This window comes from Myiozetetes cayanensis, unplaced genomic scaffold, assembly GCF_022539395.1.
Source record: "Myiozetetes cayanensis isolate MyiCay16 unplaced genomic scaffold, myiCay2020 scf2-11, whole genome shotgun sequence".
NCBI lineage: Eukaryota > Metazoa > Chordata > Aves > Passeriformes > Tyrannidae > Myiozetetes > Myiozetetes cayanensis.
The window spans coordinates 38,252,787-38,272,035 of record NW_026087411.1 but is presented as its reverse complement, the minus strand read 5'-3'; the positions used below and the strand labels follow the sequence as shown (position 1 = coordinate 38,272,035).

At 34.8% G+C, this 19,249-nt stretch overlaps 1 protein-coding gene across 6 annotated transcripts in view; it reads left to right on the top strand.

Moving 5' to 3' along the window:
- The window catches only part of RYR2 (ryanodine receptor 2), a 401,127-nt gene that overhangs the window by 360,962 nt on the left and 20,916 nt on the right, over positions 1-19,249 (top strand). For all 6 annotated transcript variants that reach the window (XM_050316682.1, XM_050316684.1, XM_050316681.1 and 3 more), the window contains 10 exons: positions 3,589-3,669; positions 4,528-4,616; positions 6,303-6,431; positions 7,836-7,940; positions 10,311-10,392; positions 11,478-12,781; positions 13,167-13,231; positions 14,212-14,359; positions 15,928-16,014; positions 17,171-17,389. In XM_050316682.1, the coding sequence (XP_050172639.1) occupies positions 3,589-3,669; positions 4,528-4,616; positions 6,303-6,431; positions 7,836-7,940; positions 10,311-10,392; positions 11,478-12,781; positions 13,167-13,231; positions 14,212-14,359; positions 15,928-16,014; positions 17,171-17,389 (2,309 nt within the window). The remainder of the gene's footprint in view (positions 1-3,588; positions 3,670-4,527; positions 4,617-6,302; positions 6,432-7,835; positions 7,941-10,310; positions 10,393-11,477; positions 12,782-13,166; positions 13,232-14,211; positions 14,360-15,927; positions 16,015-17,170; positions 17,390-19,249) is intronic.

Sequence of the window (19,249 nt, the reverse complement as noted above, 5' to 3'; positions counted from 1 at the left end):
AGTGAGAAAACAAGTGCTTTCTTATTTGAGTTAGCTTGTTGAGAAATCAAAAGTGTTCAGGACTCACAATCCAACACAGTGTGGTCTGTGTCTTATAAAAAGAATAAATTCACTTGCTTTATTGTGGCAGAGCTTTACTCTTGCTTAACAGCCATAAAAAAGATCCCTGTTCCCTTTTGAAAGCTGAAAGTATTTGTATATTTCTGTAATATGCAGCATCAGACCCGTGTTTCTGAGTAGTAATAGAAGTCAGATCTTTTCCATTGAGGATTTAAAAAAAAAGAGAGAGAATTATTGAACTTGTACACATGCACTTTCAAGGAAAAAACCATGTATTTATTTTTCATTGAATTTTGTTTTCATTTCCTCCACATGATGCCTCTGTTCCTGTATATCACAAACACAAACTGCCAGTTTTGCCAAAGCTATAGGCTTAAAGCCTCCATGTGTGCAGCCATATCATTTACATACGGCATGAGCAATGGCAGCATTTTAACAGCTAAGCAAATATATGCCAGAATATAGCCCATATCAACAGAAATTTGTGACAGGCTAAATCGTTCTCTGTGTAGTGTATAGGCTTTTAAGTACAGTATCTTTGCAAATCTTTGTGCGAACTGATATGAATTTGTGTGAACAGCAACAATGGTTGCTCCCATAGATTTTATAGAAAGAAATGGATCTCCATTTCTGTTTTGTAGTTACCAGTGAGGCACCGCTTGCAGTCAGTAAGTAACATCTGAAAATTAAAATTCCTGTCAATAGCAATGTTGGTTCTAGTCAGATTTTGATCAGCTGTAAAAATCGGAAACTGGGATTATTTTAAATCTTAGTGTGGCCAGGTTGTTTGATACGGGGGTTTGCTTCATTTTGAAATATGAAAAAATATTTCTAAAAAGGATGGACCTTTCAATTTATGTGCAATGATGTTCCTAAATGCCTTCTGATTTTGAAGAATTTTTCAATAACTTGTATTCATGGTGTGTTTTATTTACAGTGGAGCTAATTTAAAGACCTTTCCAATCCGCTCCAATATTAAAAATGGAATTAATTTAATAAAAATTCCTAAACTCCAGTAAGTGTACTAAAAGCCAGGAGACTGCTTCATAAATTAATCTGTATAACATTTTAATTGGAGGCTTGTTTTCCTTCTTGTTCTGAAAAATCTTACTTCCTAAGAGGGCAAGAAAAATAGAGGTCAAAAAATATTAAACTAACTTACTCGGTAGTGTTATTGGCTTTGATTCAGTGGTACCTTTATACACAAAAAGGTTGAGCTTTTTATGGGCTTGATCTTTTGAAGCAATGTTCCCTGTGAGTTATCTTCTAAAATCATTGCCATCTCAAGAGTCAAGCTACATGCATTACATGTGTGATGGTACAGGCTCCGCCAAATATTTGGCTTTCTGTAATGCTTGTTTTTGCAATATATAAATATTCATCTCGATCCACAAAGCGTGTGACTTCAAGTGTAACTTTAAGCATGACAAGAGTTCAGTTAAATCAAAAAGAAAGTGACTAATCCTGCAGCATATTCTACACTCTGGCCTTTGGCGTGCAACATATGAAAGTATCTTGCAGGGCTGAACCTGCATATAATGTAAAAATACTTTTAGGAGCACAACCATCTCCTGATTTAGCCTTCTTGGGCATGTATTGTATATGTACATTAATCAGCTTGGATAGAAACAGTAATTTGTTTTTCATTGCTTAATTAGCTGAAAGGCTTTTCAGTCTTCTGTGGCTGTGTCTGGTACTTATATCTACAGAGGAGAAAAGTGTAATGGGATGTCATTTATAGTATTTGAATTCATCCTTGGAGAAAGAATTGCATATTGTTTGCGACTGCCCTGAGTCCACATCTAGAGTTAGGAGGAAGAGCATTTTGTCTTTCTCTGTGTTAAAAGGAACTGTGTTGACATATACCTTAGTGAAATGTACTATCATAACAAAAGATTATGACTTCTTGACCACAGAAAAGAGTGAAATTTGGTACTTTAAAATATTTATATCAGTTTTCAAAATTCTTTTGGTTACTATTCCTAACACTGTACCAAAGCTTCTCACTTTAAAATTGACAGGCTCTGGATGGATAAGTCCATTAGCTTGAATTTATAATTTTCCATGACTTCATGTAGTGTTAAACTCCTGATCATGTTTATTTATATTCCAAATTGTACTAAATACTGTTTACAATTCAGCTAGCTACTATCAAGAAAATCAACTCGATCACAGCCGAAACCAGCAAAAACAGTAATAATCTAATTATAATAATATAGTAATTTATAATGTAGACATTATAATTAGAATGATCCACCAGTATAAAAGTACGGAAGCAATTGTTAATTTAGTTATTATCTGTAATATTTTTGAATTCTTTTTTTCTTTTAAATTTTAATTCCTTTACTCAATCTTCTGGTCTCCTGTTCACATGCTAAAGATACTGTCTTTATAGAGCCTAAATTGTCTTCCCTGAAAAAAAAAATCTTCCAAATTCTTTTGCATTTTGCTTACATTTTTATCTCCTTCCTTTTCTTGTCTACAAATAGCACTTGGCACATATTCTAATGATGTCTATTCTTAAAAAGTCGATTTTTTTGTGACTTCCATTTTTCTTGCCATGTATATTCCAAAGACATTTCCAAGATCCTAAATGGGAATTTTACTTTCAATAGGTGGCCTTTATTGTTTTAACACTCGTGTTGTTGTCCTCCTGTGCCATTTTATTAGCTGTTCTACATTCTCCTTAGTTGTGATTGTTTTCCTGGGTGAATAGTTGTTTTTCCTCTTTACATGTTCCTGTACAAAGTCAACTGTATGTATTGGTTACTTCAGATAGCTGTGTGTTAATTGAGGGCTTTTTAGTATACTGTTTCCTGTGAAAAAAATGAAGAAAATAGTTTGGAACTTCATTCATTTGGCTATTAGCTATTTATCAAAAACATGAACTGAAGGAGCTAGTTCAGTAAAGCATTTTGGCATTTAGTCCTAATTCATTATTGCCTTACTTTGACAAGGGAGACAAATGCCCAACATCCATTTTGTGTTAGTAACAGACAGGAACTAAATCTTCAAATATTTCAACCTAAATGATTCTTGAAAATGCACATAGCTGTAAATTTCATGGGTTGTTTTAGAATATTTTAAAATCTAATAGTTTATTTGAGGAATGATTTTGGGTACTGTTTGGTTAAATCTCATTCCCTATTTTAAGCACCTGGTTTTGTGACAAATGGGAACCAAATTAATCCAGTTTTTACCTTTGAATGTGATGAAGCATCCATGCCCAGTGAAGTCAAACAAGAATGTAAATCAGGGATTTTTTGTAAAATGTTGCCAAGCTCATGCTGCCATATTTATAAATCAAAAGTTAAGTTTTGTAATTTAATTTTTCTTTCCTTTTTTTTTTTTTATAACCAAATAACTATCTGCCAAGCACAAGTCATATGTGCTTCAGATAGGTTGGAGGTTATAAGTTTTCTCTCCCCTTCTTTCTCTCTCAATATTAATTATGGAGATTTTCTTCGGAGGCTGTGGGGTGTTACTTGGCAGACTGTGATAACCTGCTTCCATCTGGCCTTTCTACAGGAGAAAAGGTGATGCAGGATGATGAATTCACCTGTGACCTCTTCCGCTTCCTTCAGTTGCTTTGTGAAGGACATAATTCAGGTTTGTGGGCAGGCTGGCTGTCAGCCAAGTCAAGGTGATGGTAACTGACAATAAAAACCCTACATTGGTGAAGATTTGGCAGCCTTCATGAAGTGTTGTGAAATGTGGAGTTGCTGATAGACTGTACATGAAAAGAAAATACATATGTGGAATTAAATTGCCAGGTCTTTTAACAGATAACAGTTTTCAAAATTATGAGTTTTGGATCTTGACCAGCTAAGAAAGGTAAATTTATATAGGAAAATGTGCATGGTTTTTGACTTCTAGACAGGGAAGCTTCAGAGGGAAATGTAACAGGAAGTTACATTTACTGTCCTTTGGCATTTATATGCTTTCTGGTGCATGCTATTTACCACTCACGTCAGTTGGAATTGTATGTGAAATTGCAATGCACACAATACCTTCCTTGAAGAAATAACATCTCTTTTAAATATATAAAAAGACATAGCACAAATGTATGACATGTATTTTTATCATTAAATATATTTCCCGGTGTTCTCTGTGTCATTCTTAAGGAATTAAAAAAAAAAAAAAATTTGGTTTTGCTTAACAAAATATATACTAGGTATAATTAGGTTGATGTTGATGTAGTTTTAGTAATAAATGAGATTAAAATAAGACTAAGTTAAGTTTTACAGATGAAATAGACAAACAAGCTTCTGGCTTCAGAAGTTCACTAGTATGTGATCTCTGCAATAAAATGCTAAGAGTCTTACAATCGTTTGTTGCAAAAAAAAAAAAAAAAAAGAAAATCCACATCCGTGCTTCTATGCTAAACTATTCTGGATCATCTTAAATCAGAATTAATTTTCAGAAATAGGTTTATCACTTAAATTAAACTTTTATTTTAATTTTTAGATTTTCAGAATTACCTGAGAACTCAAACTGGTAACAACACAACTGTTAATATTATAATTTCTACTGTGGATTACTTATTAAGAGTTCAGGTAGGTAACTTATATACTAATTAAATAGATGACAACAATTACTTGCTTCTATACGATATTTGCATTTTTTTATTATGTCATTAATTTTGATCATATGGCAGAAGTTTGTATGAGGAGACTTCAGGTTTCTTAATTTCTCTGGAATTTCTTTCAGCAATACATGGTTTACTGCTGGAAAAAAATTTACTTTCCAACAAAATCAAATTTGAACCTTATCACAAAATGTTCATTTTTATTATAGGAGCACATTCATTTGTCATTATATTTATTCTCATCAGTGTAGCCCAAACGGAATGAGAAAGGCTGAAATTCTCTACTGGTTATGGTTCTTCAAGAGTTGTTATGTTTTTACTAGAAGAGTAAAGGTATCATAAATGTGAGAGACTGTTTTCAACCAGCAAGAATGCAGTGAAGCCTGTTAACTGAGGAAAGGAGGCAGAAGGTGGATAAATACTAAGTGTATCAGTGAACACAAGTAGCCAGTTGTTGACTGAAACTACCCTGTGACTGAGAAGGGTTTTGTATTGCTCAAGTTCAGCTTTAGCCAACTGCTTTTTCATCCATGTTCTGATTTAGTCTGATCGCTGGCTGCTATATGAATCAATAGTCATAGGCTGGCATGGAGTGAAGCATAAGAACAGCACATGGTTTTCTAATGAGGGAAATAAAAGGCAAAAAGAAAAACAAAAGCAGAATGCTGGATTAAAAACCCTTCAACCATCTAATTTGAATTATCTCCCTAATCTTTAAATGGGAAAACATTGCATTGTCACGACCCAGTAGAAAGTAATAAAAATTCTAATTTTTTCCAGATTGGAGCATGTGAAAGACATATTTTTTGATAAATGTTATTAATTTTTACTTGGAATTTTCATCTTTCTGGAAATCACTGTGGGTGATAATATACTTTGTTGTGTTTGTGTGTGGTGTTTTTTTAATTATTATTATTATTTACTTTTTAAAAAATATTATTATTATTATTTACTTACCTAGTTCTCCTTAGCCATTTATTTATTTGGCCTGAGAATTCCAGGCTTTGAAAACTGATGTTTTTTTCTTTGTTTGTTTGTTTTTGTTGTTTGGTTTTGTTTGGGTTTTTTTGCATTGCTGCTGTTATCATTGTTGCTTTGTATCTTTATGCATTCTGTAGAAGCTGTAGGGACAATCTTAATTCCGTTACTTACTTGTTGAAACTTTAATAAGCTCGCCTTTGGGGAAGATGGAGAGAGGAATCATGCTCACAAAGCAGCATTTACTCCCACTATTGACTAGGTGTCAAGCATGCAGTATAAAGAGACATTGTTTAATGAACAGCATGCAACAGGGCAGTGCTACTGAGTACTCCTTTTCAGAATGCAGGCTGTTGTATTTCTAAGAGCAAATACCAACAGATCTAATTTTTTATTTCATTTCGTTTTGAGGTTTGCTGTGGGGTTTTTAAATTATTTATTTCAGTGTATTTGTTTTTCTATTGATTCCCTTGAGATGAAACTACAATTCTTGAAGTAATACTTTAGAATTGTTCAGTGGTTGTGGGGGTGGGGGCATTTAAAGCCTTTATAAGTTAAATACTTTTCCGAACTAGAACGCTATCTAATGTTGGTTTTCTTATTTTGATGAATAACCAGCTAGAGGCAGTTTGACTACATAATCTCTTTGTGCTTCTCACAACTGTATTTTTTTTAGGAATCCATTAGTGATTTCTATTGGTATTATTCTGGGAAGGATGTTATTGATGAGCAAGGACAACGAAATTTTTCCAAAGCCATCCAGGTTGCAAAACAAGTTTTCAATACTCTTACAGAGTATATTCAGGTAAATTAATTTTATTGGAGCTTTATGGATTTGAAAGAAAACTATTCATGCTTTTGGCATGAAGATATAAAATAGCTAGATAGAAACATAATATAGATGCATTTATGCTTCAACATTGTTGCATTTGTTTATGTAGGAAGTAAAATATTCAAGTATATATACCTGTCACTACTCTTTTTCAATCTTAGCAGTTTATTAAAAATTAAAATTATTAATGGAATCCTTTGGTTGTTAATAAGATAGTAGAGTTTTGTTTTGTTTTTAATTTGGATTAAACTACAGTGGTGTTACCCTCTTTAAAGTTTTTACTTTTCTTCTATTGAGTAACTAGTTTCAGTGCAGATCATAGTTTCTATTTAGTCAGTATAACATTAGATGGTAATTTCTGTCAGGAATAAGGCTGTTTTAAGGCACCTGTTTGAAGGCACTATGTTTGAAATGGTGAATTCACACATTGCATCTGAGAATTGTAGAGATGCGCTTGAGGTGGTCTCAGCAATAAATGAGATTGGGATAATTTCTGTAAAAACAATATAGCAGTTCTTCCATGATATCTTAAGAACTCCATGTAATTTATTTCTGCAATAATTCCTCATGTAAATAAGTCAACCACATTACAGTTTGTTTCTGCAAATAATAAGCAGGCTAGAGAGAATCTCATTAGACTATTAGGTGTCTATTACATTGTTTTCATTCAGATGAAGATCATTATGAAAATAGTATTTTATAGTTCGTGAGGTTGAAATGTGATGGAATAGGACTGAATAAATGTGAGAAGAGGCAACTTATATACATGTATGGATATATATTTAATGTATATGCATTTCTCAAGTCAGAAATAGCATTTTTATCAGGGAGACTTTTTTTTTCTTGTCCTTTGAGTCTTCAAAAGATTTTGTATTTTGTATTCTTTTTCAGAAGTTGGAATACTTTTTAAATATTCTTTAGCACTGTGTTCTACAACAGCTAGTATATGCTGTGAGATAAAAATCAGTGAGACTGATTTTCTAATCACTTAGGTACATTTTGCATTAACCTTCTATAAAGGTTATTCCTGATTTACAGAACTACATAGGGGAGAACCAACTTGAAGATATGTACCCTATTAGCACTTGTTTAAAGTTGCAAGGAGATAACACACTTTGTGGTTCTCAATTAGAATATTGAGACTTGGCTAAAACAGAGTCAGAATGACTATTAGCAGTAGGCACTGTTTACAGTCAGTGTTGTTATTGAATACATAATTCTAGATATGCTTAATTTTTCATAGCAGTTTCTAAAGGACTCCCCAAGCTATGCTGTGTTTATGTGTCTTCCTTCCTGGTTTTGTTGCGTTTCTTGCAAACAAACTCTGGTTGTTTTTTCATTTGTTTGTTTGTTGCTTTTTTGTTGCCTGAACAATAGGGGCCATGTACTGGGAATCAGCAAAGTTTGGCACACAGCAGACTGTGGGATGCTGTTGTTGGTTTCCTTCATGTGTTTGCCCATATGCAAATGAAGCTGTCTCAGGTATTGTTTTGTTTTACTTTTCCTTTATAAGTTACTAACATTTTTGTAAAAGAAAAGCAAACATATTAATATGTTTGAGTCATTAATAATACCAGTTAGTAGGGGAAATATGAAGAAAAGGGAGAAGTGATAGGACACAATTGAATTGAGGGAGTAAATTACAAAACTGTAGTGGGTGTGAATAGCAGGCCTGTAATTGGATTGCTGGCCACAGGCACAAAGCAGATTAGATCAAGCTGCAAATGAAGCATATCACTGATATTCAGAAAGAACTCTCAGTTCCAGTGTTTTGTACCAAAATTCTGTGTTAGAGTTTTCTGCAGTTTTCCACCATCCTTTTATGCAGGACCCATCATCTTCATTGATGAGTTCTGCATTGACCCCTGGTTCATCATTATTGAACCCTCGTTCAACACATCTACATCTAAACCATTTCCACTCTCATCAGAGATATAGGGTAGTCAGACCTTATCATGGGTGAATTGCTTTTGGATGCCAGTACTCACTTCATAAACTTTAGAAACAGTGAAGGGACATCTCAGTCAAACCTGTTTTTCAAGAGTAATGCATTGAATTTTTACTGAAGTGCATTTAAAAGTGCCTGTAGAATTTTGAGAATTGAAATAACATTCAATATTTGCATAGACCACCACGGTGGCTACTGTGCCTTCTTCCTGTACCATTAAAGCAACATGGAAAGAGGTATTTGAGTAGTTACTGACAGCGAGTCAGGCACATGGTAGCTATGTGTTATCTATGAAATACAATGTGGCTTTTGGCAAGATCTGTTTTTACAGTAATGACAAGTTTAAATTCTCAGCTGTGCCCAGAGTGGCTTCACAGCATCTTTAATTACTGGATCTAGAAAATAATGATACTCATCTTGCCTCTTAACCAAGCAGCTTTGCACAAGATCCATTGTAGTGTGTGGAGTTACTTATGCTGCTCTGTGGGATGGCAGAAACACAGTCTACTTGAAATGTGTGATAAACAGTGATGATGTCTTTCTCTTGCATGAAGCTCAAGCTCTTGCCTTTTGGAAACTCCTTAAGAGGACCAGCAGAGTCTTGGGAAAACCCCGAATAGATGTGGGATCTTTTATTCATTTCTATTTATTACAAGAATATATGGTGAAGTTTTTCAGATTCTGTTGAAATGCCAGTTTTGAAAGGTGTTGAGTGTAACTAAGTGGATTTATAAGGAGTTGTCATATGGCTCTTATCTGTAAGAGGGGCCTGCCTAGGCTAATATTTGGTTTTTGTTTTCAGTCATAGTTTTGCAGACCATTTTTGAAGAACATTTGAAACAAGGTTTAGAAAGGAACAAAACTAAATCACTGTGTTGTTTGGGTTTTGAGGTATTTTTTTGCATTTTTATTCTCTGGTCTGGTGCCAGGAAGCAACAACATGATAATGGTCCTACTTAAGAAATCTCCATAAGGCAGAAAATGAAAGTAAAATTTTTAATCTAAATGAACAAAGATCATCCAGTTTGTAAGCAACTTTTGAAAAGATTTATAATGAAAACTTAAAACAAATAAATTAGAAATCTTTATTATTTCCAACTTTAACTGTTTTCAATCCAAGATGCAAATTGCCATAAAGTACCTTGAGTTTGTTGTACCATTCACTGAAGTCCAGCCTTGCTCAAGTACGCCTTAACAATGGCATGATGCAACAGTGTATTGCTCAGGAAGAAACTGTGTAGTTGAATAAATCCATACAGATAGAATCCAGGTTGAAATCATTGGCAAGTGAAATAGTAAACTAGATTTAAAGCCCAGTGATATAAAAGATGGCGAAAAAGTCAATATAACGTATGTCTAAGAATGTTAACTAATAATTATTAGATAATTATTAGTTAATTAATAGATATTTATTAATAAATATTTTTAATTTCTATTTCAACTTTTATTTTCTCCCCGAGAAAAGTTCAGAGGCATATAATGGAACCACTCATTTTGAATCATGTAACACGTTGAGCTCTACGTGCGGCTGCTATTACTGTTTTTTACAAGTGTTCATAGCTGTAAACTTGATTATACCAGAAGCAACAATATTTTAGAAGCATCATCTGTGAGCTTGACATACTGAGTTATTGCTTTAAATTTTTTCATCACCTTCAGTTTTCACTTTGCCTTTATTAAATTGATGTCCTCTAAACAGATGATGGAATAAATGTTTGATCCTGTAAATGTACTGTAAGGAATTAAGCAGTCAAATATATTCTCACTTTATTACTGCTTTTGACACTTCTAGGTTCTTAATTTCAAAGTTTCATTTTTACAAGGTGAAATATGTGTGCACATATAAAAATGTCAAAGAAATAAACATATTAATTATATATATATATTTTGTGTTCATTATTTAGGATTCCAGTCAAATTGAATTGCTAAAGGAATTGATGGATCTTCAGAAAGATATGGTTGTCATGTTGCTGTCTATGCTGGAAGGTAGTAAAAATTTGAAATCCTATTTCACAGTTGTTCTAGAACAGTTTTTACCTTTGTGATTTTTTTTCATTTGAGAAATAATGCTGTATTTTTCTTAAAGTTTCTAATTTTTACATCTCAATTGTGAGAAGAGCTTTTACATCTGAAAGTGAATGGGAAATTTAGGTAGTGCAGTTAATATAAATTATATGAATTCTGAATGCCAGAATTGAATAAAATCCAGGGCTAGCAGAGGATTTACTTTCTTTCCAAGAACTTGATTTCTCTTTTGGGTTAGATGAAAAGGTTTTTGACTGTTTAAGTTGAAATCACGAGTTCTAGGAAGTGAAGCATTTATCAGTAATTTTATTAACACCTTTCATATATTGCATTTATTTTGGTATTGCTCTTAGCCATAAAGAACAGGCTTTGATTCATCTAGTGAATGACTAGGTTCAAGGTCCTGAAATTATGGTTCCTCATGGAATGTAATCCTTGTCAAGAAATAATACTACTATCGCTTTAGCTCCTCTGTGGTATTAGAGCTTCTAGTGCTAGACTAACCAGACATACACATAAATGATTCAAAGATCTTTTTTTCCTTTTTGCTTCTTACATGTATCCTATTATATTTTTTGAGAGAATGGGAGAGCAATAAATGCAGCATAGATTGCAGTGTAGCATGCATTGCTACTGCTTTGCTCATAGAAGGTCACTGAGAAGCAAAGTAAATCCTTAGTACTGTAGGCTGTGCTCCATGAATAACCTGCTGAACTGCTCATCCGAACTAATGAGACACTAGCACTGACTGTGTTGTGCCACAGTGAAATTCATAATATGCTGCCCCACTTTTAGTTCTATTTTAGATATCACAGATGTCTCTCAACAGGCCTTGTTAGTTCTTCCTTTCTGTAACTTTTTTTTTCCAAGTCTGAGGGTAGAGTTATTAGTAAAAGATTTCTGATTTTAGAGCTAGCTTCTCATGTGTGTGTCGTCCAACAGTTTATCGTTCTTACTCTGATTATTTCACTAGTCATTATAATTCACTATCTTTGATGAAACATTTGCAGCCTTCATTATCTCTAATATCCTGTCATCACATCTAGGTAATGTTGTGAATGGAACTATTGGAAAACAAATGGTCGATATGCTTGTGGAATCGTCAAACAACGTGGAGATGATTCTGAAGTTTTTTGATATGTTCTTAAAATTGAAGGATTTGACTTCCTCTGATGCATTCAAAGAATATGACCCTGATGGTAAAGGCATCATTTCGAAGAGGGATTTTCACAGGGCAATGGAAAGCCATAAGCATTACACCCAATCTGAAACTGAGTTTCTGCTGTCATGTGCTGAAACAGATGAGAATGAGACTTTGGACTATGAGGAGTTCGTGAAACGATTTCATGAACCTGCAAAAGACATTGGTTTCAATGTCGCTGTTCTCCTGACCAATCTATCAGAGCACATGCCCCATGATACCCGCTTGCAAACCTTTCTTGAACTGTCAGAGAGTGTCCTAAATTACTTTCAGCCTTTCCTTGGACGCATAGAAATCATGGGCAGTGCAAAGCGCATTGAACGAGTTTATTTTGAAATAAGTGAGTCAAGTCGAACTCAGTGGGAGAAACCTCAGGTAAAAGAGTCAAAGAGACAATTTATATTTGATGTTGTAAATGAAGGTGGAGAGAAAGAAAAGATGGAGCTTTTTGTTAACTTCTGTGAGGATACCATCTTTGAAATGCAACTGGCTGCCCAGATCTCTGAGTCAGATCTGAATGAAAGGTCAGCAAATAAAGAGGAGAATGAGAAAGATAATCCGGATGAAGAAGATCCAAGAATGGGGTTTTTCTCTCTTGTGACCATGAAGTCAGCATTAGTTGCTCTCAAATATAATTTAATGACTCTTATGAAAATGCTCAGCATGAAAAGCCTAAAGAAACAGATGAAAAAAGTGAAGAAAATGACCATGAAGGACATGGTCATGGCTTTGTTTTCTTCCTATTGGAGCATTTTGATGGGCTTACTACATTTTGCTTTCAGTGTTGTCCGGGGCTTCTTTCGCATTATCTGCAGTTTGCTGCTTGGAGGAAGCTTAGTAGAAGGAGCAAAGAAAATCAAGGTGGCTGAACTGTTAGCTAATATGCCAGATCCCACTCAGGATGAGGTGCGTGGGGAAGGAGAAGAAGGGGAGAGAAAGCCAACAGAAGCTGCATTGCCTGCAGAAGACTTGACAGATCTGCAAACTTTATCAGAAGAAAGTGATCTACTCTCGGATATATTTGGGTTGGATTTGAAACGAGAAGGTGGACAGTATAAATTAATCCCTCACAATCCAAATGCTGGTTTGAGTGACTTACTGAGCACTCCCTCCTTAGCTCCAATGCCTGAGGTACAGGAAAAAATTCAGGTAAATGGTATCTTTTATTTCTGATGTATGTTTCTCTCTGTCATATGTTAAGGATAGTCTTGAAATGAAATTTGTATCTCTGTTTTCCTGGGTTTTCTGACATTTTGTTAAAGGAATCACATATCTTTACTAGTGCTTACTCTTTCTGATGTCATAAACTTGAATTTCCAAAGCCTTCTCTAAGTACATGGTATTTTGGTTTACTTTTAGTTCAGTGTTGAATTGTTTCTTCATTAATGTAAATTGAATTATTGTCTTGTCTCAGGGTTTTGGTTGTTTAACAAAACCAAAAAGACCTAATGTTCTACACTCTGGGTATTCTTTTAAACTAACTCTGTAGTTTATAACAGTGTTTAGACACATTTTTAAACCTGACTTTCTATAGGAGCAGGTGAAAGAAGATGAAAAGGAAGAGAAAGAGGAAACAAAATCAGAACCTGAAAAAGCAGAGTAGGTATTACTTTAATCCTACAAGGTCACTTCACTGTTGATTGCACTGCTTGACTGTGTGAGTTGCAGTGACACCTGTATACTCTGTGAGGAGTGAAGTGCCTGGCACTATCAACTGCCATGAAACTACTCTGAACACGACAAACTTTCAAGTGAAAGTGAAAGTTTGTCAAGTGTATTCTAAGAAGAGAAGCAGTTTAAAACATCAGTCATTCTGTTTGTAGAGAGGTACAGAGAAATTAATAATGTAACTTAGAAGTTTTCTCTCACTCTGGTTTGGCTTCAGATGGACTTCTGTGATCTTTTTATCTATCATACTGACAGGTCAAATTAACTTCTAAATAATTCACAGTTCTTTAAATCATGTGTTTGGAGAAGGCAGCCCACTAACTCTGGCTTTCTGTAATGGGATAGCATGGTGATAATCACACATCAAATGCTGACACAAATTTACTCCCATTGCCTTCTGGAGTGGGTAGAAATAAAAAATTTAAAACTTGAGGCTTGACTTGTAATTGCAAGAAGAAACAAACTTTTCTGCAACATTTGTGAGAACCAGATAGTTCAAGTGCATGAGGCTGGAGGGGAGCACTCAGACATAGGGGCACTCATACAGACATACAGCTGTCAGCTTACAGACATTTTGTCACTGCAACTCTTATCTGCACAATTATGAAGCAGACCCTTCAGTAATAAGGTTGGCAGATTCTTGATTACCTGCCTCTACCAGTTAACGTTCTCACTTCAAGGTACCAAACCAGTAAATTTATCTGCAGACTTAGACTGTAACCCTTGCCAGTGCTTTGGACTGAAGAGGGATACATCTCATGTGCATGAACTGCATGACTCATCACTGAGCCTCATTAAAAGATGAAATAGCCTATTTCAGTGTGTGATTTTGATTTTATGTTTAGCAATTCTATTAACTTATTGACTTTCATTAACATGACATATTATTTTGGTTTCTTTTGTGTCCTAAGAGGAGAAGATGGAGAAAAAGAAGAGAAAACTAAGGAAGACAAAGGGAAACAGAAATTAAGACAACTTCATACACACAGATACGGAGAACCAGAAGTTCAGGAATCAGTTTTTTGGAAGAATATCATTGCATACCAACAGAAGCTTCTTGTAAGCTGTTCTCCAGATTATGTGTTTAGCTGTTGGCAGACTCATGTACTATCAAATTATTCTACCAATGTAAAGACAAATAGCATTTGATGGACCACATTTTTCTATCCAGCATCATCCATAAAAAGAACAAAAAGCAAAGGTTTAACAGAAATGTTAGAGAAAAGAAACAAACAGATAGTAGACAAGAGATTTAAATTCTTAGGAAGAGATTTATTGTCCCAAACTCAGACCTTCAGAGATGCCTGTGCATCATTGGAAAACATCCGTGCATTTTTCTGGGAATAAAATGACTGAATTTTTACAACAGCTAGAGAGCCTGAAGGATTTCTCCTTTCCTGAGAGAAAACTTTGGGACATTACAATCTCTCCTATAAAAAGAATTGACTAAGATACAATGCTTAACCTAAACCAAATAAAGAAAGATGTTACGGATATTTTTCTTTGTGAAATGGCAATAATATTTGTCAAACTTCTCAGAACCTGTAGAAAATAAAACTAATTAAATAGTAAAACTACATCTGAGAGTCTCTCAGTAAAATATGATATCCATGAGTTAGCTGTAGAACTGTTTAAAATCTGTGTTTTTATTAGCTAGGAGATTCCACGCATGTTCACTGAGGCTAGTGTGAAATGCAAAGCAAAAGGTAATACACTTTTGCTATTTATCTAGTGGATAGTTATTTAGGTACAGCCTGCTTCTAACATGAGTAATATAGCAAAACTACAAAACTGCAGTCACAATCATCTTAAGAAATTAGGGGTTTAAATTTTGCTTTTGAACTGACATTAATTTTTTTAAGGCTAGTCACATAGCAGTCATGCAAATTTGACTTGATCTTTTTTCTAGTTTTTCTCTAATAGTCTTGTTTAACTTTTCACTAGTAGTCATCTATAATTAGGGCTGAAAAATGGAGGAATTCCTATGGGAGAATTTAAGCATTCACAATGTGGGCTGTAAAGAGTTTTGAATTGTCAGGAATGGAAAAGGTGCATTTCTGCAATCCTTTTGATTGCATCATAATGTCAGAGAAGCTTTCTACTCATGTTACTTAGGTCACAGATGAATTTTTGCTGACCTGGTAAAAATGCAGATGATTTTGGAATAGAAAAAGATTTAAAATAAACTTACATGCAGAAATTTTTTTTCTTGATAAAGGTAACTATATGTATGAATATTAAGCTACCAGGAAAATGGAGACTTCTGTATTATTATTATATTACTATTACATTATGATGTCTCTGTGTTGTCTCCAAGTGTATTGAGAGGACAATGAAAAAGATGAAAGAGGCAATGAGAAATCCTTCATCCTTTCTACAAGGAGTGAAACAAAAAGTCCTTTGTCCATTATTGTAATGTGGATTAGGAGAGAATCTGTACCTCACTCAAAATATTTGTTGAGGGGTTTTTTGTTTGTTTGGATTTTTAAAAAATATTTAAAATACCATTAAAAAATTCCATAGGGGGAAAAAAACCCTAAACACAAATACCCCTCTGTGCAAGGACCTAATAATTATGGTTGAATCTTTCTTAGTCTAAGTGTATTTGTATTCTGTTCTATTTTCAGAATTATTTTGCACGAAACTTTTACAACATGAGGATGTTGGCATTATTTGTTGCTTTTGCAATCAATTTTATCCTGCTTTTCTATAAGGTAAATTCATTATATTATATTACTTTTCAAGTAGCACAATGGAAAACATTCAGGTTTTGTAGGCAATATGCTTCAGTAAAACTGCCTAGCCTTGCAGATTAAATACCTGCTTCATCATAGAATCATAGAATCAGCCGAGTTGGAAAGGACCTCTGAGATCATCAAGTCCTTGATACACTACTACTGTGGTAACTAGACTATGGCACTAAGTGCCACATCCAATTTTGTTTTAAAAACCTCCAGGGATGGAGAATCCACCACCTCCCCAGGCAGCCCATTCCAATGCCTGATTACCCTCTCAGTAAAGAATTTCTTCCTAATATCTAAGTAAAAGCTCCCTTGGCACAGCTTAAGACCATGACCTCTTGTCTTACTGATAATTGCCTGGGAGAAGAGACCAACCACCACCTGGCTTCAACCTCCTATCAGGTAGTTGCATCCTACCACTTCAGAAATTTAAGGAGAGCTGAAATGCTTTTGTGCAGTAAGAATAGACTTCCAGTACACAAATATCTATTTACAAAGTTCTGTGCTGCAACAAAGGCAGCAGGCTGTAAGGCATACCCATGCCTCAGATGTTCCATTTCACAGCACCAGCCAAAACGAGCCTTCACTGGCAACTTAAACTAACCTATGTCAGTTGAGATGTTTTCTTCTGCTCTTATGCCCTCCTGAGGAGTGTGTACAGCAAGAAGTCACATCATCTCAAGCTGCCTAGAATATCACTGGTTTTGTCAAGACTTTCAGTATCATTAATACAACTCTAGAGTCTTTGAACTCAAATCAGTTTCTGACAAAGCCCTGAAGATAAAGACTACATGTGGGATTGTCAGGAGTTGACTGGGTTTCTTCTAAGAGGGCTGTGCCCTGAAATTTGAGGTGATAAAATTCAGCATGGGCCAAATTTGCTACAATGGATAGAGAGTGGGAAAAAAAAAAAGAAAAAGCACACTAAGCACACTATCACAGACTGGTGTAACAAGATAAAAAAGGTCTCACTAAGGTATTCTTTGTGGATATTTTTATGCAAAAAAAGTCTTACAATTGTATTGTCCTTGGTATCATTGTTTTAAGCTATACTACTTAGCTTGTATTACTGTAAAACTCATGTCAAAGGAAATACAGCTGGAATATTAAGATTAAGTGATTTAAACAGGTCTCCACATCTGCTGTGACAGAAGAAAAGGAACTTCCTGTGGTATCTGATGGTGAAAGTACCAAGTTGAACATCCTGGAAAGCGATGATGAGAGGGTCATTGCAGTGCATTATGTCCTGGAAGAAAGCAGTGGCTACATGGAGCCCACACTGCGGATTTTGGCCATCCTACACACAGTCATCTCATTCTTCTGTATCATAGGGTATTACTGTTTGAAAGTAAGAAAAAAAATGAATTTTTTCTTTTATATTCTAGGTCCAAACTATTTTATCTGTTGAGTGGTATAAATTGAAATAAAGTCATAGCAACCTTACTTAAGCAGGTTGGGAGATCATGTAAAGAAATCATATTTTGTTAGTGTAACGTAAACAGAAATTGATATGGGTTTTCAGAAAGTTACACGCCAGAGTCTGATTTGCTGTCAGCCAGACAATTACAGCAGTAAGTTCTATCAAAAGCTACTTGTGTCTGTCAAAGACCAGGTGTGAATGCACATAACCAGAGGAAGCTAGATGGCATTACTAGTCTGTCATCTGAGCTGTTTGAAAAGCATGCAGCATTTTGGCCTATTGCTGCTGCATATTGTGGCTGTACAAATGTCTACTTTTCATAAACACACACACTGGTGGTGGTGTTTTGACGGGGACTTAAGCATCTTTCGAGGAATATCTTGCAGAAGATTTGTGATAGGGCTGTGAAAAATAAAGATGTGACTTTTATTGGCAAAATGCTGATTGTTTTTTAGGAAAAACAAATGCCATCAATTTCTGAACCTGGGAGAAATATATTTGCAATGTACTCCCCCTGTTTTTGCACTCTTCCAAGGCATAAGCTATAGGTCAAAGTGAAGGATGGTGCTAAATTAAATGGACCTCTGCTATGACCCAGTATGGCTGCTAATTTGTCCTTTTAGTATCTTATGGGGTCCGTGATATTTTTACTTTCCTCTTTTAATTGATAACACTTTTTCTGTGCTAAAGACATGATCAGCATTTTTAGCTGAAGGAAATGTTCATCATATTACTGCATTGCACCTCTACCTTAAGTGTCTCTGCAGACCACTAAATACGACAACATTTTCTTGTTGCATGGGTTGCCATGCAACATGAAAGCTTAGACTTCTGGGTTTTGAGATGTTCTCTTCTCCCACCCCATATGTTTTGGGGTTTTTTTTTTTTACTATGACTTTTTATGCTACTTTGCCACATTTTATTTCAAACTACATTTATTCTCTAATTGGAAGGGAAAAGCATTGTTATCATTATTTGTCATAATGAATCTGCCTTCTTTCTAATCCTGAAACTCTGAAGAAAAGCCCAAATATGGTTTCAGTCTCTATCCTTGAAGATTTTGAAATCCAAAATCTTCATAACTACAGGCCTGTATGGGATAGATTTACTTCAGAAGATTGCTCAGCATGAAATCCACTACATTTTTCTCATTTAATTATTGGAAAATAGTATTGGAACATTTTCATTGCACCTGATGTAATCACCATGTTGCTTGAGTAGTCCTAATTTTATTATTACTATTTCAGTATACTCATATCCACTCTTGAATAGTATTATAGTCAAGGTGGGTAATGCAGGGTGGGTGCATTCTGGGGACCTGTGAAATAGTTCCAGGGAAGAGTAGGGTTTATTTTTTGGTGATAACAGATTTCTAAGAAAAATCCACTCTGCTCGGGCCACTGTTTACATCTGCCTTCTCAGACTGTACTTTTGAATGTCATTCTGCTGATGAGAGTTGTGGGTAAAGCCTGATACTTACTGGTTAAGTGTCTCAGCTGCTAACAATCAAGTCTATGGAATGTGATTTTTCTTTTTTACTGCTTATAGTTTTCCTTTCTCTCTGCTGTGAAACCACTTTGTTTCCTCCTGTGAAACCTAAAGAATTCTTTAACAAATAGAAGGCAAAATCTGGCATCTCTGGGTATCAAAATGAAATCCAAAAGTGTGATCCCAAGTCAATTTTGGAACTAGAGTTTCTAAGAATTTTAAAAAAAGATCTTATTTTAGCTCTCTTTCACTTGACTAACTGTAATCCATAGCACTGAAAAGCTATTTTTATTTGAAAGA